General features: G+C 36.4%; 1 protein-coding gene across 1 annotated transcript in view; it reads right to left on the reverse strand.

Moving 5' to 3' along the window:
* The window catches only part of SUCLA2 (succinate-CoA ligase ADP-forming subunit beta), a gene marked incomplete at both ends in the record, with an annotated part of 48,020 nt that overhangs the window by 3,715 nt on the left and 18,357 nt on the right, over nucleotides 1-25,948 (reverse strand). The window contains 6 exons of the mRNA XM_079721582.1: nucleotides 1,272-1,360; nucleotides 2,343-2,463; nucleotides 6,840-6,982; nucleotides 7,073-7,234; nucleotides 13,457-13,595; nucleotides 16,509-16,637. Coding sequence (XP_079577708.1) covers nucleotides 1,272-1,360; nucleotides 2,343-2,463; nucleotides 6,840-6,982; nucleotides 7,073-7,234; nucleotides 13,457-13,595; nucleotides 16,509-16,637 — 783 coding nt within the window. The remainder of the gene's footprint in view (nucleotides 1-1,271; nucleotides 1,361-2,342; nucleotides 2,464-6,839; nucleotides 6,983-7,072; nucleotides 7,235-13,456; nucleotides 13,596-16,508; nucleotides 16,638-25,948) is intronic.

The following is a 25,948-nucleotide window of genomic DNA, read 5'->3' on the forward strand; positions in this document are numbered from 1 at the left end:
CACCATCTGGCTGATTCCAGGTCTGCAGCAAGAAATATAAAGATGAGCCTGAAAAATCTCATCATATCAGGAAGCATATCACAGGGCATGTAGGAAGGACTCAGGAGTCAACTTGAAGAGGTTCCCACTGACCAAACATGAAATAATCTAAGCATCAATAAAAATAACTAAAATGGACTGAACCACATCAAATATATTTAAATCCATGAGTTCAAAATAGCATGTGCATACATGTGTGCATGCAACACACAACACACATGCCTAAAACCAAAAACTAAGAAACAAAAAAGCCTTGGGTCACTTTAGTAGGCCATAATGGAACAAACCCATTATTTTGAAAACTGATCAATAAAACCAAAGAATTAAGTAAGTATCCTTTTTCTATGAAAAATGTACTTCACGCCAACAAATAGTTGATACAAGAAAGTTTCGCTTTTTATAAGTATGCCATATAATAAATAATCACAGAGTTAGAAAATCACCACTTTGCATAAACAAAATATTGGATCTAGTTATGAATGTCAATGACTAATACCTCCTTATGGAATTACACAAAATCAACCATAAAATATTCTTGCTCCCCGCTCCTCAAAATCAAATACATATATGATCAAACCTATAGATTGAACTACCAGTTTACAGGAAATACAGGAGCAGGGGAACATGTTAAATGACACCCCATGAATACAATCATTAAAATCCAGACTATAGGAAACACTACAAGACCATCAGCCTAGTTTTTTCAACCAATAAAGTTAAGAGTAAAAAAAGAGGCAAGGGAGAATCTATAAAAAGAAATTTAGTGATATATTAACCAACTGCAAGCACAGACTTATTTTGATCCTAATTCTAACAAAGAACCTAGGCAAAAAATAAGAGAATCAGGGAAATTTCAATACTGACTCGATTCTTTTTTTATAAAACATAAACATAATACCACTATCCCATCTGAAACAAGTAATAATCCCTTTATATCATCAATACCTTTATCTTTTACAGATACATGATAAGTATGAAATAATATAATGTCTGGGATTTGCTTCAAAATAATCATGGGCAAGGAAGGAAGTAGGTAAGAATAAGATGAGACAAGATTGATCATGAATTGGTAACTGTTTAAGATGGGTGATAGGTATATGGGGTTCAATACTCCTAGTGTTTAGCTGAAACACTAATTATTAGCAATATTAGCTGGTTCATTTTAGAATCCAAATGTTTATAAATCTTTCATACACTGCAAATTTATCCTCAGATCAACATAACCTGTTTACCATTTTAGCAGCTTCATCCAAGTCATCACAAGCAAGAATTTTAAGTCCACTGTCCGCTATCAGTGCCTTAGCATCATCAACTCGTGTACCTGGAAATGATTTATGCAAATATAGACATTTTAAATATCTACATAAAATCATTTAAAATGTTTGTCACAATATACGTTTACAAATATGAAATTTTAACTAACTTCAGTCATTTAATACAAATGCTTCTAAACCAAAGAAAATACTATAAAAACCTGGAGTTACCTTGTGAAATACTTTGCCTTATCACATTAATGGTAATTCAGACAAGTCAGAATTCAAGATATGCACAACAAATAAATAATGTATCAACTTATACCAAGCAAAACTATGAACAATTTTGCTCCAATGTTAGAATTTTTTTTAAACCCACGTTTTAAAAATTCCCTACTATACTCTCATTTTAAAAATACAGCTATTGGGACAAAGTAAGAGAGTGGCATGGACATATATACACTACCAAATGTATAATAGATAGCTAGTGGGAAGCAGCCGCATAGCACAGGGAGATCAGCTCGGTGCTTTGTGACCACCTAGAGGGGTGGGATAGGGAGGGTGGGAGGGAGATGCAAGAAGCAGGGGATATGAGGATATATGTATTCGTATAGATGATTCACTTCGTGATAGAGCAGAAACTAACACACTATCGTAAAGCCGTTATACTCCGATAAAGATGTTAAAAAAAAAATACAGCTATTTAAAACTATATTTAAAACTAAATGAACCGGGCTTCCCTGGTGGCGCAGTGGTTGAGAGTCCGCCTGCCGATGCAGGGGACACGGCTTCGTGCCCCGGTCCGGGAAGATCCCACATGCCGCGGAGCGGCTGGGCCCGTGAGCCATGGCCGCTGAGCCATGGCCGCTGAGCCTGCGCGTCCGGAGCCTGTGCTCCGCAACGGAAGAGGCCACAACAGTGAGAGGCCCACGTACCACACACACAAAAAAAAACCAAAAAAAAACCCCTAAATGAACCAAACCCCTTGGAATTATGAACTTTTAAGCAATTAGAGTTCACAGAACAACTCCAAGATCCTTTTACACTTACCTTGTAACCGTACCACAATAGGTATTTTAATTTCCAAATCCTTTACTGCCATGACTATACCCTGTGCAATAACATCACACCGCATGATTCCTCCGAAGATGTTGACCAGAATAGACAGTACCTGCCAATAAAATGTTTTAGATTAAAATTTTAAAGGAGTGACTGTTTTCCCTTCCTTCCCAAGAAAACACTAGTATCTGTGCCTTATGATAAAAGTTAACTCCATGGAAACATTTTCAGACCAAACAGCCATACTCTGCATGCAGCTCTCATCACTGAAACCTGTGCAGTCCACCACCCAGCAAAACTTATTTCCCCTCCTTGGGTAATTTCAACACCTGGCTCACAGTCTCTTCTCTCCTGTCACATATTAACAAGACCTCCCAATTCCATTTACTTGTTTCCTATTAAGCATAGTCATTACCAACATTACTAACCCAGACCATGTTGTAAGACAACATATGCAAGATCTCCAATTTAGTCCTCATTAACTATCATCTCTTCATTTTTCCCCATCAACTCTACCAACTTTTCACACAAACCAGGCCCTCAAAATTACTCAACATCTGTATGGCCACTCCTGGCTACACATCACATCCAAACCTCAGGGCCTATTTGGGTTGGCATTCTTTCATCATCACACTGATAGTCTGAATCGCTATTCTTCTCCTTTAGAAAAAAACCTTATTTGTGTTTTAAAAAGAGGCTTAGTTTATTCAGCTACACCAGAACTTCTCAACCAGTGAGATACAAATGGGTTATAGACACACCAAGATACCGTTCCCCTCACCGCTTAGAGCAGGGGTCGCCAAGCCCTGGACCGCTACCGGTCCGTGGCCTCTTAGGAACCGGGCCGCACAGCAGGAGGTGAGCGGCGGGTGAGGGAGCGAAGCTTCATCTGCCGCTCCCCACCGCTCCCACCACTCCGCATCGCTCGCGTTACCGCCTGAACCATCCCCCACACCCACCCCGTCCGTGGAAGAACTGTCTTCCACGAAACTGGTCCCTGGTGCCAAAAAGGTTGGGGACCTCTGCCTTAGAGTAATTAGGAAGGTTCTGGGACGGCTGGCACCTTGAGCCAGTGGCCTCTGACAACAAGCAACCTTCCCCATATACCTCCCATGCCCCACTGAAATGTTACTTTCTGTGAATGCCATGACAGGAAAAAACTTGAGACACACTGAGTTATACTAAGCGTTCCTTATCTTTACCACTATTATTTCTATACTTCAAGAAATAAAGGTCTAGAGTTCATAATGGAATAGAATTCACAGTGGACTCTGGCACCCTCCCATCTCACCCACTCCCGCCCCATGTGGGATAGCTACAGTATGCACCACAGGCATCATCTAGCACTTGAGCCTTAAAGTGACTGGAGCTCTACCATGTCACTTTTACCTCCAGTCCATATCAACTGATCACTACCAAGGACAGATCCTTGACCTGACCAGAATGAACGTCTCTACAACATCAAATGTGTAAATCCCGCTCTTGCTCGACCTCCTCTCCTTTCACGTAACGCCTTTCATCTCTAACTCTATCACGTCCAATCTGTTAAAGCCTCTAGTGCCTCAACCCTTTCCTAATCAACCAGTCTATCAGCTCTCCCCAATCTGGCGTGCTTCACAATAGAGCCTAGAAGCCACAGCTGAGCAAATCGATGACACTGTCGTGGGCACACTCAGCTTCCTCATAGCCACTCCTCTCTCATACCCAGTCTACCTGCCATCCCCATTCAAATAAGGCATGATTCCAGCCTATTAGTTTATCCATTCCAACTTCAAGAAAAGCAAAAGAGTGGGAAAAAACAAAACCAAACACCAAACCTGTGAAACACAAGCATAACCTGAAGAGCAGTATAATAATGATTCATCAGCAATAGTTTGACTCATACCTTAGGAATCTGACCCATACCTTTCAACTTTCTCCATGAGCCTCCTATCCCACTTCAAACTCTCTAACTTCTAGCATATGATCTTCCTTTTCCAGTAATACCATAAGGAGTAACCTCTTCTCCAAAACTAACCTCATCACTAATTACTGTACTGTGTCTCCTCCAGGTCTTCACTCCTTTAGCTATATTCACTCTCTTCTTTATCTTCAAATCTCTTCTCCAGCTAGAAATAGCCCATCTCCTTGGTCTTTTACACAAACACGCATACACCGCACAGCTCTTCTCAAGCTGACCTCCACTCAACTGTGAGAACTACGTCTTTCTGTGCCTCCTCAGACCCCACCGCCGAAAGAGTAACTCTCCTATATGACTCAACACCCTCAATTCCCAATCACAACTCAACCCACTGCAGCCTGGCCTCTGCCCCGCTCTCCTCTCTTTCAGCATCTAACACTACTGCCCATTCCCTTACTTCTCAGAACTCTTCACCCTGGCCTTTGATGTCACCACTCTCTCCTGATCTGCAACTATCTCTGTCGGTTTGTTCTCTCCTTCTTTTATTGGGTCTTCCTTCCTTATTCAATCCTTCAGCACTGGGTGGGAGGAGCCAGGTTCCATTCTTGGCTTCCTCAAATCACTTGCATGAGTCATATCACCAATGCCTAACACTTCAACTTTTCTCAATATACTGAGGACTCTCAAATACACATCTGACCATTATAGGAAGAATATCTTTACAACTATCTACCAGGTAGGCAAACTTAACACATTCATTCAAAAATACCAAATTTCTTTACTTTGCCTCTGACAGCACAGAAGATATCACCAACCAATGATTCTCTGCAGCCAGAAGTGCTAACCAATCCCTCACCATGCCACGCCCAAAAAGGAAAAAAATGAACTTAAGGATTCTATCTCAGCAGTGTAGGTTTCATTGCTTTATTCTTACTGACACTGCCTTCGTTACGGACCTCTTCATCCTTCCCAACAAGCAGGTATAATAACCAAATTGATCTCTCCTGCCAGTGTCTCCCTATTCTCCATTTCACCCTTTACTAGCAGAATTACCTTCTTTTTTAAAAATAAAAAAACAAAAAGGTAAGGAGCTGATAGATGTATTTGTAAATGCGCTGGGGTAGAAGTATTAAATTCAAAACTCCTTAGCTATAGATACAGGGATCTTCACAACTTGGGTCTCAATTTGCCAACATTACTTCTTATCATTCGTCCCAATAATGCTGTATCTTTATGCATAAGCATCTTACCAATCCATGAACACAGTGGCCCTCTCTGGACCCCAATGCCTCTGCACATTTCCTTCCCCTTTTGCCCAACTCTTTCAATTCTCAACACAGTTCAAGGTATCTTGATCCCTACCAATGACAAATTCTCAGTCTAAATTCAGTAAGACTAGTTACATGAAGGCCACTATCTTATTTCCATAAGCCTTAAAAAAACCCACATTGGTCACACAGTAGATATATTACTTAAAAACATATCTGATGAATGATAATATGTCTGTTTCTTGGATCAGAATGCTTCACATCTCTTGTATTCTGATAATCATTTATAAATTCGTAATTAAAATTATGGCATATCTATATATGACAGATTATGCAAACATTACAATGAGTGTTTTAGAATAATACTTTAACACAAAAAGTGCTCAAGAGATGTTAGCAAGAAAAGACTCAAAATGTGTGTATTGAAAGATATATATATGAATGGGTGAAATATATGGCATGTGAATTATATCATTTTTTAATTTTTGGAAGCCAGGTGTTTTTTTTGGTTTATTTTTATTTATTTTATTCATTTATTTTTGGCTGCACTGGGTCTTTGTTGCTGCCTGTGGGCTTTCTCTAGTTGCGGTGAGTGGGGGCTACTCTTCCTGTGGTGCACAGGCTTCTCCTTGTGGTAGCTTCTCTTGTTGCGGAGCATGGGCTCTAGGTGCGCAGGCTTCAGTAGTTGTGGCATGCAGGCTCAGTAGTTGTGGCACACGGGCTTAGTTGCTCCACAGCATGTGGGATCTTCACGGATAAGGGCTCGAACCCATGTCCCCTGCATTGGCAGGCAGATTCTTAACCACTGCGCCACCAGGGAAGCCCCGTGAATTATATCTTAATAAAGCTGTTTCTAGAATGATACATTTGCAATGTGTATGAGTGTATGTGTGAAATATATAAGCATTAACAAGGCTTAAAAAAAATAAATCAAATCAATAGTAACAAAAGCTATGTCTGAATAGAATTAAAGATGATTTTTATTTTCTTTTTAGCTTTACAGACTTTCCAGATTTCTGGCTTTTTTGATCAACTAACAGCTCCAAAATTTTTTCTATAGTAATGGGTTCTCATGCCAAATCACTACCATTTATAGTATTATCTAATATCATCCAGTATTTCTTCACCTTGTTTTCTAAATCACAATGGGAAAGTTTATCTTTCTTTCTTGCTAACTTCTATTTTATTGATTTCAGCAAATTTTTCCAAACTATTGAGGACTTCTGAATTTTAACACTCAACTACTATGACGACCACATTTACTAATTAATCAAGTTACTTCTCTCCATTCAAATTCTAAAACATAAGTTCTGCCCCTACCTTTTTATCTGAAGTGATAAGTTTAAATGCTTCTGTTACTTGATGGACTGTGGCACCACCACCAACATCAAGGAAGTTGGCTGGAGTCCCTCCATGAAGCTTTATTATATCCATTGTGGCCATTGCCAAACCAGCACCATTTACTATCAAGAAGGGAAAATGATTTGTATAAGCAACAAAGAAAATAAATTAAGCTTAGCCAATCCAACTCTTAACATAAAAACAGGTGGTACCTAGACAGCCTATATTTCCATCTAGGCCAATGTAGTTGAGATCTGCCTTAGCTGCATCTTTGTCCCTTTCATCTTCCTGGGTCCAGTCCTGTAGGTCAAAGATTTTCTTCTGGCGGTAAGCTGAATTAGAATCAAAATTGATCTTTGCATCCATACATAGCACTTTGAAGGAAAAAAAGAAAGTGATGTTAATTTCAAGATAAACACAATAAACTATACAGTAATCAGATGTTTTTAACTTCAGAAGAAAAACACATTTTGTTACTTACTTAAAGTATTTCAATCTATGTTCACAATTAAAATTCAAACTGTTTCTTGAAAAAGAATATGTGAGAATTAAAACTGCCCCATCAAAGTTACTGGTTCTACACCTATCCTAAGCAACAGATAAAGAAGGGGGAAAAAAAAAACCCTCAAAAGCATTTAATTTTCTTTTTAATTACCAAGAATTAACTGTCCATGCTCCTAGCTAACTCCTTTGCTTGGGCCCAGGGTCTCAACTCAAGGGGATTGTTCCACTAATTGTCTTTCCTGCACTATAAATTCCACCCCACCCCACTTTTCTATTGGCTAAATCAAACTGACTTGTAAAAATGCTGTTCTTTCCCCCACCTCAATAAAAAGAAAGAAAAAACTCTTTACTCCCTACCTCCCCCCAGCCCCTTACTCTCCTCTTTCTATACAGCATAACTCACGGAAAGAGTTGTCTCTTTAAACCTGGGGTCAGCAAACTATGGCCTACAGGCCAGATTCAGCCTGTGCTGGTTTTTTATGGCCTGTGAGCCTACAAAGGGTTTTATATTTTTAACAGGTTATGAAGAAGAAAGAAGAAAGGGTAAAGGAAGAAGAAGAACAAGTAGAGAAATAGCAGTAACTGAGACTACATCTGCCAAGCCCTGCCTAAAAAACTCCCTGTACCAAGTTTTTCTCCCGCCATTCTCTCTTAAATCCACTCTAATCAGGCTTTTACCTCCAACACTCTACCAAAATGGCCCTTATGAAGGTTAATTCTCTGACTTCATCTTACAGTATGTATTCTATCCCTTCCTTGCTCCAATGTAACTACAACTTTCTCCTTATTCCTGAACAGACAGAGGCTAAAAGAACTGAGCAGTTTCAGCTGTTGCACAAAACAAGAGACAAAGTTTAGAGTCAGCCAAATTAACTATTAACAATAAAAACCAACATTCTTTCAGAGGAAGATGACAGAATTCAGTCTCCCAAAATGTCTAGTATACAACTAGAAATTACTAGATCTGTGAAGAAACAGGAAAATGTAACCAACAGTAAAGAGACAAAGCAGTCAAAAGAAACCAAACTCAAGATGACTCAAATTTTAAAGTATCAGAGGACTGTGAAATAGCTATTTTAAACATGTTTAATGATTTAAGGGAAAATATGGTCATAATAAAGCACCACGTAAGTAATCTCAGCAGAAAAAAAAACTATGAAAGGAACCATATTGAAAATTTGGAACTAAAAAGTACAATATCTGAAATCACTGGTGAATGATAATATGTATGTTTCTTGGATTGTGATCCTTTAGATCCCTTGTATTTTGATAATCATTTATAAATTTATAGTTATAAATTGTGGCATATCTATATATGACAGATTTTACAAATATTAAAATAAGTGTTTTAGAAGAATGCTTTAGTAAATGCAAAAAGTGCTCAAGATATGTTAGCAAAAAAATCTGCATGTAACTTTACAGTTGGCCCTCCATACCTGCAGTTTTGCATCCAAAGATTCAACCAACCACGGATTATGTAGTACTGTAGTACATACTTATTGAAAAAAAAATCTGCTTATAAGTGGACCCTCATGGTTCAAATTCATGTTTTTCAAGAGTCAACCGTATATCTATTAAATTAATAAAATTAACATGCCATTCAAAAAACAATGAGGAACACATAGTAAAGGCATTAATCCTTAGTAGGCCTCTAAAGTATATAAACTCAAGAAGATAAAGACAGGTTCACTCAGGTGATGGTGATTCTCCAATAAAAACATACTTGGGGTGAAATACCTAGGAAGCATATTTCCTAGACCTGAGCTCTGCAACAACAGTTGTCAGCCACTGACAACTCTGCTAACAGCAAGGGTATGTGTAATATCAGTAAACAGAGCCCATACTCAATTCATAGTGTTCAAAAGAGGAAAAACTTTGAAGAAATGTACATTTTGGGGTTTTTTCCCCCCTAGAAGTCACAAATGCACCAGGCCAAAATTAATTCCTTACTTGGATATTTCTCCCAACTGAGTTCAGGTCCATAGGTAAGATAATCAAGACAATTGGCATCCTGGGGAGACTAATATCAGTCCATTCTCTTTCATTCAGCTTTCACTGAGTTTCTGCATTGACCCTTGATAAAACGAAGTACATGGTTCTGAGAACATTATTGTGCCTGAGATCACTGTCCCTGGCAGTGGGAATGGCTTGAGTTTTGGGGGGCGTTTTCTCCAAATTTGGTAATTGAGGATCAAAGCTGTGATAAACTTATATGTATTATTAACCTTTTGTACACTTTTAGAATTCAGGCACATAAGAGATCTGAAATTCAAATAATATAACTTCTGAGATCACAAAGAAACTCCACCCATTCCTATGACAGACAGTCCAAACTGCCATGGCTAAAAGAATTTTAAAACTATCTAGAATTCATAACCTCTCATTCAATCAAAATATTTATGAAATTAGAAAGAACATTAATTTCTTTGAACTTCTAACTCAGATAAGAGAATGTGACTTGGGACTTCAGTTCTCTAGGTCCTCTGGACTTTTATCACATTTGGACTTTAAATCCAGCTGTGTCTTTATGTAATTTACTATTAGAGTATTTCAGAGTATTTTAATGCCATAATCTAATCTCACTGATGAACTTTTGAAATTCCAATAGACAACCTGACTGAACATAACATGGTGTCAGAAACAGAAAAGAATAAATTTTCAGAATTGAGCATAACACTTTCTTAAAGCTGATACTGGTGTACTATTTTGACCCATTTTAGAAACTTCTGGGGGTAAAAATCTAAACTACCTATAGATGCTCCCATAATAGCCAAAGGAACAACGGCTGGGATTGGAAAGGCAGCCTCAAAGTCAGAACAAGATTACCCAAACAGACAACTAACCTCTCCTCCCTCAAGAGCTCCACATCCACCCTGACAGATCACAGGCTTGATGGTTGAGCTCAGTGGGTAAAGAAAATACTAAGGAATGTTTGGGGGGGAGGGGGCGGGATCAAATCTTCCCCACTCCTGATGCTTCCTTTCACATTCAAAGGATTCACTTAGTATAAGATCTGTCTCTCACTGTCTGTTTACTTAATTCTTCCCAGAGGAAAGGACGCAAATTATCTGTCTAGTTAATTTAGATATTATAAAACTAGGCATGCATAATTCTGCTCAATCCTTCTTCCTCTTGGGAGTAAGCTTCCCACAGCAAACAACCATTTCCAACTGCTATTCCCAAGGCATAGTCTATCCCTGAAAGGACTGCCCTGTTAAAGCCTCATATTTGAATAGATTTATTAAGTCTGTCTAATTGTGTAATTTAGTTGTCGGATCCATTTTAATTAGAACTCTGTCAGTGAAGATCAGTAATCACTGGAAGATCTCTCAGAAACCCCAATGATGGCAATGGTATGCTAAGCTATTTAAGCAACTGTATTCAAATATATATATACATTATATATATATGTATTTTTTTATATTACCTTATGTTTTCAGAGCATTACTAGGAAAATAAGTCTAGAGTCTATAAGCTTTCTTCTTACAATTATTCAAACAATTAAACCAGTACAAATTAAGAGGTATACTTCATTCTATGCAGCATATATGTTCCAAAAAAACTGTGCACAAAGGAAATAATTCCAAATTTAGTCATTCAAAATATCCTTAAACTATTTTAAGGAATACTATGATAATTTCCCCAAATGTATATTCTATCTTGTCATATGGTAACTTAGTACCAAAAGGAGACAAATATCATTACTTTCTATTTTTAAAAATATTACTTTTGAAACTCAATATGAACCTTATAAATAAAACATATCAATCTGCATATGTTTATAACTACATGGTCTGCATTGGTCTAAAGCCTCCATTCAAAATATATAAAGAAAGTACTGTGAGAAATGTAGATCTGCTAACAGAGCCTGAGCTTGAACTCATCTGTAAAATAAAGCCTTCTCCTTTCCATTCCCACTGCCTTTGTTACCTCCTGCTTAGACTACTGCTACAGCTTCTTAACCTAAAAGATATACCTTATCGCTAATCTCTTCCTACTCCAATAATGTTGATATACTACTCTCTACCCAAAATATCCCTGTCATACAACTGTGTCATATGTAAGAGTACAAATTCTGCAGTTGACTGTTTAGATTCACCGCCCAGTTATACCACTAGCTATGTGTCCCTGGGCAAGTCACTTAACCTTTTGGTAACTCAGTTTCCTAACCTATAAAATAAGGATAGTAATAGTATCTACCTCACAGAACTGCTATAAACATTTAATGAACTATAGGGGTCCATATCTGAAAAGTTCTTACAATAGTGCCTAGCATATAGTATTTGCTATGTTTTCATTAAATAGAGTTTAAAAAAATAAACTTTACTATAGGAAACCAAAGTATACTTAGAATGTCTCTTCTGTATGGTCAAAATTCAAAACTATGTACTATGAAAGAAGAAACTGAAAACAAACCTAAACATGGGAGACAAGCTGAAACTGAGCAGAGATATTTTTCAAAGACTAAGGAAAACAAATGCAACAATAGAATTAAAATCTTCAAATGAAGAACAAAATCAACAGTCTCTGTATACCAGCAATAAACAGTAAGAAAATTCAATGGCACAAAAGATCCCATTCAAAATAGCAAAAAAATATATTTCTACAGATAAATCTAAAAAGAAATATAATACCTATCCAAAGAAAATAAGTCTTATTTAAAAAAATATAAATCAAGACTTACATAAATGGAAAAATAAGGTATTTCTAGTTGGAAAAACTGATTACTAGGAAGATGTTAATTTTTCCCTAACAATTTATAGGATGAATACAATTCCAATAAAATTCCAGTATGATCAGTTTTGAAACCTGACAAAAGGATTCTAAAGGTTGCCTAGCAATAGGAGTTAGTAATTTCACATCCAAGTACCAAATGCAGGACCAAAGGCTTCAAGGAGTTTGAGAACCCCTAAACTGCATGAAAAACAGTGCATATGCACATGCACACATGGGAACACTGGTGCAGACTCCTTGGTGAGGGTTGCTCGTTTTCATGCAATTTTCACTGCATTTCTTAAAATTTGTCCTTGACCCACAAAGGGTTAAGTAATGCCAATCTAAAAGAATAAATAGGTAAGAACTGCCTCCCTTAAAAAAAAAATATCGGTTTCATACAGATAATTCTCCTTCACTGGACATTTCATTTTTAAAATGTGCATCAGCCCTCACTCTTTAAAAAAATTTAATTATTTTTAGTTTTATAAACTACCTCTACAATCACAAGAAAATTTACTCACTTTTCTTTATACAACCATATAAATGACCAGTTAAAAACTGACTTCTATAATAATGAATATAACTAATTAGAAGTATAAAAGTGAAAGAGAGCTACAAATGCTTAAGATTAGAAATGTCCAAAGAGACTTGAAACAAAATCAAACAAATTACAGCAACAGAAGCAATTAATGTAAAATATCAAGAAAAATTTAGGCTACAATAAAGCAACTTATATTTTTAGAAAAACTATACATGGAAGGCATGATAATTCAAAACCTGATTTACCTTTTAAACATACGTAAAAGAAAAATTGTCAAAGTGACAAGCTAATCTTACTTCCCTAATATTAAAGGACTCTAGTATCAGAATACACACTTTGTACAATAACAATCATGGTGTCTCTAAAGTTTGAAACCTGGGGAGACTAAAATGGCTAATTCCCCAAAACTACAACTATTTATTCACTACTGTAGTGGATACTCTAATCCATCACTGCCCAACAGAACTTTTTGCAATGATGAAACTGTTCTTTATGTGTGCTGTCCAATACAGAGCTGTCCAATACATGGGCCTACAGAGCACTGGAACTGTAAGTAGTGCAGCTGAGAAATATTTCAATCTTATATCATTTCAATTAATTTTAACTGCCTCATGTGACTGGTAGCTGCCATACAGTGCAGCTTTATATACTTATTTAAGGTGTTTGTTTTAAAGGGTCTGTTTAATATTTGGTCACATTCACTCTTTTCATTATAAAATAAGCTTCTACATAGAAATGAGTTCACTTCCTTATGAGTTCAACTTCCTCAGTGAAGAATAGGATAAGTGGATAAACAGACAATCAATGTTTGATAAAAGAAGATAAGGTACCTTACCAGCTCCGTCTGAATCCTCTACCATTGGATTTATTTCTACCATGGTTGCATCATATTTGAGAAAAAGGCTGTAAAGCTTGATCATGTTTTCTGCTGCAGAATCCACAATATTGGCTGGAAATCCCATCTTCTGTGCAAGCTGAAAGCAATTTGTCTCTTTATTATAGGAATGCTGTATACATCCAACCAACATTAAATTATTACAAATAAAAAACCTTGTAGTTTATCATTTAAATAATAAGCATGACTCATTTATGGTCAAACATCAATCACTGAAATAGCATCTACTATCACTAAATGGTTAAACAAAAGTTTTTATTCAAAATCCTCACAAAGCAGGTAGTATGCCCATTTTACAAAGAAAGAGATTCAGAGAGGTCAAATGACTTGTCATTTGCCTCAATTCCTGTCCCTGTGTTATTCCATAGCCTCCATACTACCACTAAGCCTTATGGCCAACCTAAACTGAAAAAAGAGGCTTACATTTTATTAAAACTACATATAAAAGGTAGACTGATAATCCAAATGGTCCAAAAACAATGGCCAAAATATTAACTCACCCTATTTTACCTTTTAGGTAATTTCTGAAGAGTGTCTACCAAGCAATGAAGACACATCCAGTCAAACAAGTATTATCCCATTCATTCAAAAATCTACTGAACACCTAACATATGCTAGATTCAAAAGATATACAGGTACTTAAGCTTCTAATCTAGTAGAAGAGTTTACAGTCTTGAGCAGAGATTCCTCCCTAAATATACCTGAAGAGCCTTTTTTTTTCCCTTTCAATTTTTATTTATTTATTTATTTATTTATGGCTGCATTGGGTCTCCGTTGCTGCACATGGGCTTTCTCTAGTTGTGGCGAGCAGGGGCTACTCTTCGTTGCGGTGTGCGGGCTTCTCATTGTGGTGGCTTCTCTCGTTGCGGAGCATGGGCTCTAGGCGCGCGGGCTTCAGTAGTTGTGGCGCATGGGCTTAGTTGCTCTGCGGCATGTGGGATCTTCCCGGGCCAGGGATCGAAACTGTATCCCCTGCATTTGCAGGCAGATTCTTATCTACTGTGCTCTTCAAGGAAGCCCTGAAGAGCTTTTTAAAAAATACACACACCAGGGCTTCCCTGGTGGTGCAGTGGTTGAGAGTCCGCCTGCCGATGCAGGGGACACAGGTTCGTACCCCGGTCCTGGAAGATCCCACATGCCGCGGAGCGGCTAGGCCCGTGAGTCATGGCCGCTGGGCCTGCGCGTCTGGAGCCTGTGCTCCGCAACGGGAGAGGCCACAACAGTGAGAGGCCCACGAACCGCAAAAAAATACATACACCAAGGTCTCAACCCAGAAGTTGTGGTTCACAAGTTCTACAGTGGACCAAAAATCCATAAATATTTTAAAGTTCTATAAGCAATTCTGAACCACTGGTGTAGAAGCCACATGTCTCTTTTTTTATCCTAACTGTTGCAGCTGCTCAGTAAACCTATGGAGTAGTTTTCTCCTCACTTCCAATTGCTATCTAAGGCTACAATATATCTGACTTTCAATAACAGAAAATATTAAATTCTTTGAAAGTGAATGTGATTCTTGCAAGAAGACAAATGAAAATAAAGTGGATGATCAAACTAAGAAATGTAATTTTGGGTTAAATATTTCAAAAAAAGAATAATGAGAAATAAAGTACCATTTCATTTAGAAAGATTTTCACTAGGTTACAATCTACTGTTTTAAATGTAAACATCTGAGAATTGCAAAAGAATTCTGATCAGCCCAGTATGACATTAGTTTGTCAAGCACTGGGCTGGGAACTATTTCTGTTCATCCATCACTCAAAAAGGTACAATCTTAGTAGATTATTCCTTCAAGTATTCTTGTAAATCAAGTATTTTCTTTTTCATTTAAATTTAAGTCTCCAGTCATCACTCTCACATAACTACCTAATGAATCAAATCTCTGTCCCCTTTAAACATTTATACGATTCACTTGCCTAAATGACTTGCTTCACGCTTTAGCAGGGAAATCTTTGTATCAGTCAAAATTCCTGCTCTATTGTACTTCAATACCATAAGCTTCTTTTGACAGTTTCCTAATAAGAGATGTTAATTTCATTCAAACTTTAATATTCAAACTTCTTTTTAAGATGGGTCACTCATTTTTTATATATAAACTAAACAATTTAATAGCAGTATTACAAACATTAACAAGCAACCCTCACAGGCCATAATACTAAACTTCATGGTTAAGTTTTTGTTTTGGGGGGCTTTTCTTGGGTGGGGTGGGAATCGAATGGGAGGAAGAGGCATACAAGAAGGATGGTACAGAAAACTAGTGAAACTGTAGGCACAATTTACTGAGTATGTGCATACACTGAGAGAAAGTCCACAGCTTTAAACAGATTCTTAAAAGCGTCCATAAAACCCCCCCAAAATAAAATCTCTGATCTATCGTAGGGATCTATGAGACAGTGTCCCTACCATTCCATACAACTTACAGGAAATAAAGGGGGGGGGGGATAGGACATGTTAAATGCCACCATGGGGATGTAAAATCTAGACTATGAAAAATGATAAAGTATAATTAACCCAGGTTCTTCAACAAAATGAAAGAAAATGGATGAAGAAAGTGAGGGAAAGGAAACCTATAAACTAGAAGAAGACCTATGAGACCTATTAACCAACCACAGTGAAAGAACTTATATGGATCCCAACTCAAACTGTAAAAGAAAAAAAAAAAAATTGAGACAATTAGGGAATTTGAATGACTGGGTAAGTGATGATATTAAGAAGTTATTGTTAGTTTTACTAGGGATGGCAATAGTGTAGTGGCTATTTTAAAAGAATCCTTATCTTTTAAAGATACATAGTAAAATATTTATGGAGGATATGAAGAAAAACGCTTTAGATACTTCTAAAAAGTTGCAATTTCAAACTACATATTAACATGCCTTAACACTCAAAAAATTTTTTTAAGACGTTTTGTCAATCACTTCACTTATACAGAGTTAATTCTCTTTAAGGGTTGTAATTATCCAATCAAAAGCTAGAAATGTTTCGGAGTACAACATACCCGGACAGCTTGTTCCTTTTTGATGCCTTCTACAATATCAATAGGTTCTTTAACTATGGCCTCAGGAGTCTCAGCAGCAACATCTTCAATGTTGACACCACCTTGAGAACTTCCTATCAATACAGGACCCTAGCAGGAGGGGAAACAGCCAAAATATCTAGATTTTATTTTGGAACCGTCAATAAAATCTTAATATCTATTTGTGTACACTATCAGACTTATACATCTATCACTCCCCACTATTTTTAAATTCCCTTGAGAATTTATCCTTGCATCTCCTGCACAATGCCCCCCTAAGTGTTCAACTGAAATAATGGAAAAGAAGTGAAAAGGAAGAGGAAGACAATGGCTCACCTGTGAGGGAAAAAGATTAAAAATAGATACAAATGTATACCAAACAACTTAATATAAACATATACATATGTGAAATATAACCTAAGCATTTTTCACAAGAACTGAAGGGACATTAAAGTATTGTTTAAAGAACATTAAAAAAACCATAAAACAGTTTACTGATATTTAATAAGGAAAGCCTAATAAACAAAAGGTCCTGATTTTATAAGCTCTAGCCCTACTGGAAGTCAGTAAAAAAGAAAGCTACCTACCTTGAAAGAATAGCTCTGGCTATTATCATGAGCAATATAAGAAGGTAAGATGATAAATACCAAACAATTAAGTTAACTTTTAAGTCTTCTAAAATCAATCAAGAAAAAACAAAGTAAAATTATCTAATAGATTTACTAATTTATGCATAAAACCAGAAATAATCTTAACATGCAAAAACAAGGAAATGGTAAAACCATGCTACTAAAGATTATTTAATGCATCTAGAAAGGAAAATGATCTCAGCAGTGTAATCTGGGAAAAAATGATACAAAACCTTAGATTCTATTCTCAACTGTGTTTTTTTTAACATAAAGTGTGTTTAAATATGCACCCTCCCACTATTCACACAAGCAGAAAAAAGATAAGAAATAAAACATTAAATGATAAGACTTTTGTTATTTTATGTGTCACTATTTTCCAAAAAAAATTTCTACAGTGAATATATTATTCTTAATCCAGAAAAAAGAAAAAACAAACCTCAAAAGACTAATTTCACTTTTCTATCCCAGCACCTAAGTGTTTCAGTAACAAATTCATTTCAAGGTATAATGTAAAGAAATAATATTATATTCATTACTCTTTGGAGAACAATACAGTCCTTCAAATCCTCAAAATATGGCAATAGCCAAAGGGACCGGGGTGGGGGAGGCGGGGGGTGTGTGTGGAATTTATTATTTTTTAAAGAGAGTTAACTGTTATTTAGGCAAAAAAAAGATTTAAGTATCAGCCTTCCAGGAGAAAAACTGGGTGCTTGAGGAACAAGGATGGGTGGAAGATTTGTATTTCCCTGTACATCTTTGTACCTTTTAAATTTTATACTGCCTGACTAGATTTCAATATACATGTGTAATAGAGAATTTGGCTGGCCTTTGTCCCCAGTGTGTGGGAGGCAACTTCTAAACCCTCCCCTACATCTGAGAGTTTATGTTAATGAGGTGACTCACAACGGACCCCTAGATAATACAAAGGAGATGACTCAGGTGGGCACTGACCAGGTCAGAAAGACTAATGATGTGATTAGAAGGTTGGAGCTTTGAGCCACATGATATCAGCCTACACTTCCAAGAGGGAAGGAGGCCTGGAGATTAAGTTTAACTCAGTGGGCAATGATTCAGTCAATCATTCCTACTTCATAACCCCTGCACACCCCCACTGCCACTACCCAAAAATACTCTGGACATCAGGGTCAGCAAGATGGTGGAAAAGAAAGCCCCAGATTTTGCTCTCCCACAGAAACACTAACTTAACAACAATATATGACCAAAATGTCTATTAGAGAAAACCAGAAACCAGTTAAGACGTTGCAGTACCCCAAGCAAGTTCAACTGCAAGGAAATGGGTAAGAAAAGTCATTTTATTTCATCTAAGTGAGCCCCTCCCCCAAGCCAACACAGCTCAATATCTGAGAAATAGCCCAATGCGGGGCTTCCCCCTTGGGAGGGAAAGAGAAGAGTCAAATGTGCATCCAACATTTCTGCTTTTCAGGGGTCTGTCCAAGGAACTGGTTTCTGTCTCACCTGACTTGGAGGGCTAACAGGGAACCTGCAAACTCTGAATGTCTTGTGGAGGAGAGGCATTGAGAACAAAAGAAAGCTCAGCAACTTGTGACAGCACCAGAGAACTTGTAATACTACAGACAGAAGCCAACACAGCTCACCAAAGTTGGAGGAAAGCACCCAACTCATGGCTTTCTTTTTAACAACTCAAGGAAGTAGAAAAAGAAGAACAAACTGAACCCAATGTTAGCAAAAGGAAGGAAATAATAAAGATTAAAGCAGAAACATATGAAATAGAAAATTTTAAAAAAAACAGAAAAAAATTGGTTTATTAAAATGATCAACAAAATTGACTAACCATTAGCTAGACTAAGAAAAAAAGAAAAGATTCAAATAACAAAAAGCAGCAGTGAAAGAGGAGACATTACAACTGATGCCACAGAAGTGAAAAGGACCATAAAAGACTACTATGAACAATCAAACACCAACAAATTGGGTAACCTAGAAGAAATAAATTCTTAGAAACATACAATCTACCAAGACTGAGCCATGAAGAAATAAAAAATCTGAATAGACCTATAACAAGGAGATTGAATGAGTAATCAAAAACCTCCCGACAAAGAAAACCCAGGACGAGATGGCTTCACTGAAGAATTCCACCATTCTTTCTCAAACTATTCCAAAAAAAAAGAAAACTGAAGAGGAGGGAACACTGCCAAACTCATTCTATAAGGTTAGCATTACCCTGTTACAACATCAGACAAAGATACTACAGGAAAACTACTGACCAATATCCCTGATGAATATTGATGGAAAAACTCTTAACAAAATATTAGCCTACCAAATTCAATGACACATTAAAAGGATTATATATCATGATCAAAGGGGGTTTATTCCTGGAATGCAAGGATAGTTCAACATAGGAAAATCAATCAGTGTACCACACCACATTAGTAGAATCAAGGTCAAAAACCACATGACCATCTCAATTGCTGCAGAAAAAGCATTTGAAAAAATTCAACACCCTTTCATAAAAACACTCAACAAACTAAGAAGAGAAGGACTACACCAACATAATAAAGGCCACAGATGAAAAGCCTACAAAGAACATCATATTCAATGGTGAACAACTAAACGCTTGCCTTCTAAGATTAGGAAAAAGGCAAGGATGCCCATTCTCACCATTTTATCCAATATAGTATTGGAAGTCCTAGCTAGAGCAACCAGACAAGAGAAAGAAACAGAAAGCACCCAAATAGGAAAGGAAGAAGTAAAATTACCTCTGTTCACAGGTATGATCATGCATATACAAAACTCTCAAGAATCCCCCAAAAAACTGGCTAAGAATAAATGAGTTCAGCAAAGTTATAGCACAAAATCAACACACAAATATGTCTTGTATCTCTATACACTGACAATGAACAATCCAAAAAGGAGATTAAGACAATGATCCCATTTATTGATATAACAGAGTCAAAAAGAATAAAATACTTAGGAATAAACTTAACCAAGGAGACAAAAGACTTGTACACTAAAAACTACAAAACAATGCTGAATGAAATTGAAGAAGACACAGATAAGTAAACATCCTGTGTTCATGGATTGGAAGACTTAATATTATTAGAATGTCCAATACTACCCAAAGCAATCTACAGATTCAATGCAATCCCTATTAAAATCCTAATGGTATTTTTTCCCCAATACAATCTTTTTTCCACTGTCCATTTTTTTGCAAAAATAGGGGAAAAAAAAATCCTAAAATTCACATGGAATCTCATAGGACCCTGAATAACCAAAATATCTTGAGAAAGAAAAACAAAGCTGGAGGCCTCTTACTTCCTGATTTCAAAACATATTACAAAGCTATAGTAATCAAAACAGTATGGTTCTGACATAAAGACAGACCTCAATGGAACAGAATAGAGAGCCCAGAAATAAATCCTCATATATATGGTCAAATGGTCTTCCAAAGGTACCAAGGCTACACAATGGGGAAAGGACAGGCTCTTCAACAAATGGTATTAGGGAAACTAGATACCACATGCATAATAATGAAGTTAGACCCTTACCTTATACATATACAAAAATTATCTCAAAATGGATGAAAGACCTAAATGTAAGACCTGAAACTGTAAAACTCCTAGAAAACACAGGGGGAAAAAAAGCTTCATGACATTGCATTTGGCAATAATTTCTTGAATAAGAGAAGATCACAGGCAACAAAAGCAAAATACACAAATGGGACTATATCAAACTTAAAAACTTCTACACAGCAGAAGAAACAACAAAAAGGCAACCTAGAGACTGGGAGAAAATATATGCAAACTGTATGTGAGAGATTAATATTCAGAATACACAAAGAACTATAACTCAACCAGAAAACCAAACAACCCAATTTAAAAATCGGCAAAAGATTTGAATAGACATTTCTCCAAAGGAAATACACATCTTAGCTTAGGATGCTATAACAAAATACCAGACTGGGTGGCTTAAACAACAGACATTTATTTCTCACAATTCATGGTTCACACCCATGTTAATCTCCTTATCAAATGGTTCTTCAGCCACACCCTTCATAATTATCTTCCGAATAGCTTTCTAGTTTTTTGCAATATAGGCAGGCTGAGAATTTTCCAAACGTTTAACTTCTGATTCCTTTTTGCTTAACAATTCCTTCTTCAATTCATTTCTCTCTTCTCAAATTTTACTATAAGCAGTAAGGAGAAATGAAGCCACCCCTTCAATACTTTGCTTAGAAATCTCCTCAGCTGGGACTTCCCTTGTGGCGCAGTGGTTAAGAATCCACCTGCCAACGCAGGGGATATGGGTTTGAGCCCTGGTCCGGGAAGATCCCATGTGCCTCAGCCCAACTAAGCCCGTACTCCAGACCCCAGGAGCCACAACTACTGAGCCTGCACACCACAACTACTGAAGCCTGCGCACCTAGAGCCGGTGCTCTGCAACAAGAGGAGCCACCGCAATGAGAAGCCTGTGCACCGCAATGAAGAGTAGCCCCCGCTCCCGCAACTAGAGAAAGCCCATGCGCAGCAACGAAGACCGAAAGCAGCCAAAATTTTTTAAATTAATAAATAAATTTGTTTAAAAAAATCTCCTCAGCTAAATATTTAATGTCATCACTCCCAAGTTCTACCTTCCACAAAACACTGGAACATGAATACAATTCAGTCAAATTCTTTGCCACTTTACAACAAGGATCATCTTTTTTGCACCATCCAAAGACATATTCTTCATTTCTGAGACCTCACCAGAATGGTCTTTACCATCCGTACTTCTACCAACATTCTGTTCATGATTATTTATATAATCTCTAAGAAGATGGAAGCTTTCTCTGTATCTCTACTCTTTTCTTTCTGAGTCCTCACCAGAATCAACTTTAAAAGTCCTTTCATGGCAATCTCAGCTTTTTCTAGCATGCACCTCAAAACTCTTGCAGTTACACAGTTCCATGACATTGGCAGTTAAGGCTTCAATATATGAATTTTGGGGAAGACATAAACATTCAGTCCATAATAACATACAAATGGCCAACAAGCATGTGAAAGGGTACTCAATATATTATTAATCATTGGGGAAATGCAAATCAAAACCACAATATTACCTCATACCCATTAGGATAATTTCTGTCAATAATAATAATAATAGTGTTTATGAGAAAGTGGAGAAAATGGAACTCTTGTACTCTGTTGGTAGAAATGTAAAATAGTGGACTCACTGTAGAAAACAGTATGGAGGTTCCTCAAAAACTTCAATATATGATCCAGCAATCCCACTTCTGGGTATATATCCAAAAAAACTGAAAACAGAACCTCAAATAGATACTTCCACACCCATGTTAACTGCAACATTATTGATAATAGCCAAGAGGCAGAAGAAACCTGGATGTCCGCCAACAGATGAAAGATAAAGAAAATAATGTACATAAATACAGTGGAATATTACTCAGCCTTTAAAAGTAAGGAAATCTTGACATATGCTACAACATAGATGAACCTTGAGGACATTAGGTTAAGCAAAATAAACCAATCGCAAAAAGACAAATACTGCATGATTCCACTGATATGAGGTATCTAGAAGAGTCAAAATCTTAAAAATAGAAAGAATGGTGGTTGCCAGGAGTTGGAGGAAGGGATAAAGGAGAAGGTGTTTTTCAATGGATATACAGTTTCAGTTTCACAAGATGGTAAATGTCCTTGATCTGTTGTACAATATGCACAAAGTTAACATTATTGTACTGTACGCATAAAAGCTGTTAAAGATAGTAAATTTCATATTCTATGTTTTGACCACAATTTAAAAAATAAAAACCACTCGACTAGAAACTCAGTGAGCTTTTGTGGTTGCCAATATTCTGTGTATTGTCACATATCAATATGTCAGGAGGGTGACACATCCCTGAAGCAAATGGAAACTTTATGCTTGGGACTCTCCCAGACCTTGCCCTATGCATCATCTGTCCATTTTGCTGGTTCTGATTTGTATCCTTTGGCAATAGTAAAACTGTAATCACAAGTGTAGTATTTTCCTAAGTTCTGTGAGTCATTCTAGCAAATTATGAAACCTGAGGGGTACTAGGAATTCCCAAACTTGTTGCCAGCTCATCAGAAGTGAGGGTGACCTGGGGACCCCCAAACTTGAGGCTGATGTCTGAAGTGAGGGCAGTCATGTGGAGGACTGTGCCCTTAACCTGTGAAGTCTGGCTCAATTCTGGTTACTTGGTGTCAGAACTCACTGCAACAAACACAAAAAAAATTTAATAGAAGAATTCATTGTGTGTTTCTGAGACTAAAGAAGAGAACAATGGCAAGCTTAAGTCAAGGGAAATGTTTGAAATTAAAGTCTAATTTTTACTTTCTCTATAAATTCCAAATGAAAAGGTATTCTTCATTTCCTCCCTAGAAAGGCAATTCAAAATTATAAGCTTTTACAGAGATCTAAAGAGAGAGGAAAAAACTCAGATTTAAGAAGAATCTATCAACTACTGTCATGCTATTAAAGTAAAATATAGATAAATGAATCTACTGTCATGCTATTGAAGTATAATATAAGTAAATTAATCTACAGATAACCCCCAAATACAATTTTATTCAACTGAAAAGGTAGAATCAACAAACTTTTAAAGTATTTGAACATTTTATTCTAGTTTTACTGTCCTTTTCTCTTCATACCTACTGATAAGAGAAGTGAAAAGCCACATAAAAGGCAGCACTACTGGGGGAAAAAAGTTTCTCACTAAAGTAATGATTAGATCTCCAAAAGTTTGCTATAAGTTAGAGAAAAGTCTTAAAAAAATACATATGAAATAATAAATATATAAAAGAAAGTGAACAAATTCTCTTTGTACTAATTCCCTGACCAACTAGAAAGAAACCCCAAAATTTACAGCCAATTAGTCAGAAGAAAGCTTACATAGGTAAATAAAATAGAGATCACTTAAAACAATGACTGTATTTTTGCATATGATCATGACTGCTGAATGAATTGGTGCTTCTGTTTAAATGATTTGGTTTTAACTTTTAAATTTTAGTAATAAGCTTTCAGAAAAATTTAAGTTCCAGCAAAGAACTGTAATTTCAAATAAATTAATAATGCTATTTTCACCGTCTTAACCTAAATCCTCTTTTCTTGTTGGTCTTGCAAAAGGTTTTGCCTTAAAATGGATTTGAATTTAAAATCATATGACAAAGAGGCCACTTAAAATAAATATCTCTTTTTAAGAAAAGTATGGAAAATAAAATTTGGAATTCTCACAGCACATTTTATATTTAATCCAAGCAAAGTAAAAAACTGACACAGTTAAACATACCATTCATTTACAGCAGACTGCAATGTTTTACTAGGAAAATAAAGCAGCAAATGTGATTTGTTAAATCAGATTTGTCTCAGCCCAGAAGTTCCCAACAGGCACTGGGCAAATGTTAAGAAATCTGATTTTTAAAAAGTACCAAAACACAGAATAGGAATTTAAATTGATTTTTTTTTTGGCATGTCAACCCCATGGTACATATCTGCCCAGGCTTCCTGATGCAATACATACAAAGAATACCAGTAGAGTTTATGATTCATCTTCTGAAAACAGATAAGCAACAAAAGCAATTTTCAAAGATCAGTTAAGTCCTGGACTTCCCTGGTGGCGGAGTTGTTAAGAATCCGCCTGCCAATTCAGGGGACACGGGTTCAAGCCCTGGTCCGGGAAGATCCCACATGCCGCAGAGCAACTAAGCCCGTGCGCCACAACTACTGAGCCCGCGTAACATAACTACTGAAGCCTGCACACCTAGAGCCCGTGCTCTGCAACAAGAGAAGCCACCACAATGAGAAGCCCACACATGGCAACAAAAAGTAGCCCGTGCTCACTGCAACTAGAGGAAGCCTGCACACAGCAACCAAGACCCAATGCAGCCAAAAATAAATAAATAAATAAATAAAATTTTAAGCCCACATATTAAAAAAAAATCAGTTAAGTCCTAAGCATATGACTTTAATTCAATCAAAATGGGCTTTTCTTTTTAAATAGCTAAATTATTTTTTGTTGTTTAATAGGAACCTGTCCAGAGGGATTCCCAAAATAGTTCTTTTTACCCCAAAAAGTAACACCAACCAACTCCACATTGGCCTAGTATGATAGCATCAAAGCACATTACAATGTCTTTGGCCAGATGGTTCAACTAGTACTATTGAATTTTTAGCATGAATTATTACAACTATATATTACTTGTGCAAATGAAATAAAAACATTTTTCCTTAATAAGACTCAAGAGTTCTGCAAAAATTCAAGTTCTTAAAATGAATTCAAATTTGATCATTTTTCCTAATGCTTTAACATATCTTTAATACAATATATTCACTGTGTTATATACATATCTTTAATAACACATATTCAGTTTGCTACATTTATTCTAATCAAGATGAGCTACTCTGTGCAATATTACAGGACTCATATCTTAAACTGTCCAGGCACATATACCTTGTTCCTGGCTATACAGAAAGTAAAAACATTAATAACTAACAAAATGATAGATGTTGATATATAACATCAATGAAAAGGAAAAGAAAATGTAGTGAAAATAAATGAATTTGTAAAAACATAATTTTTGCAAATATTTGTAATATATAAGGTTATTGTCATGGGATTTCTAAAGTAACTTACAAAACTAAATTCTATCACATAAAGAAACCTACAGAGGTAAAGACATCACTTAGGAACAAAACAATGTTCTTTAATCTTATATTCTTAGTGGGTTTTTACTACCATCTAGTGTTATACCTTGAAAAATACTTTCTTATAAAAATTCAAAGTTACAAAAGATATTTTATAAT

Source organism: Hyperoodon ampullatus (genome assembly GCF_949752795.1).
Source record: "Hyperoodon ampullatus genome assembly, chromosome: 16".
Lineage (NCBI taxonomy): Eukaryota > Metazoa > Chordata > Mammalia > Artiodactyla > Ziphiidae > Hyperoodon > Hyperoodon ampullatus.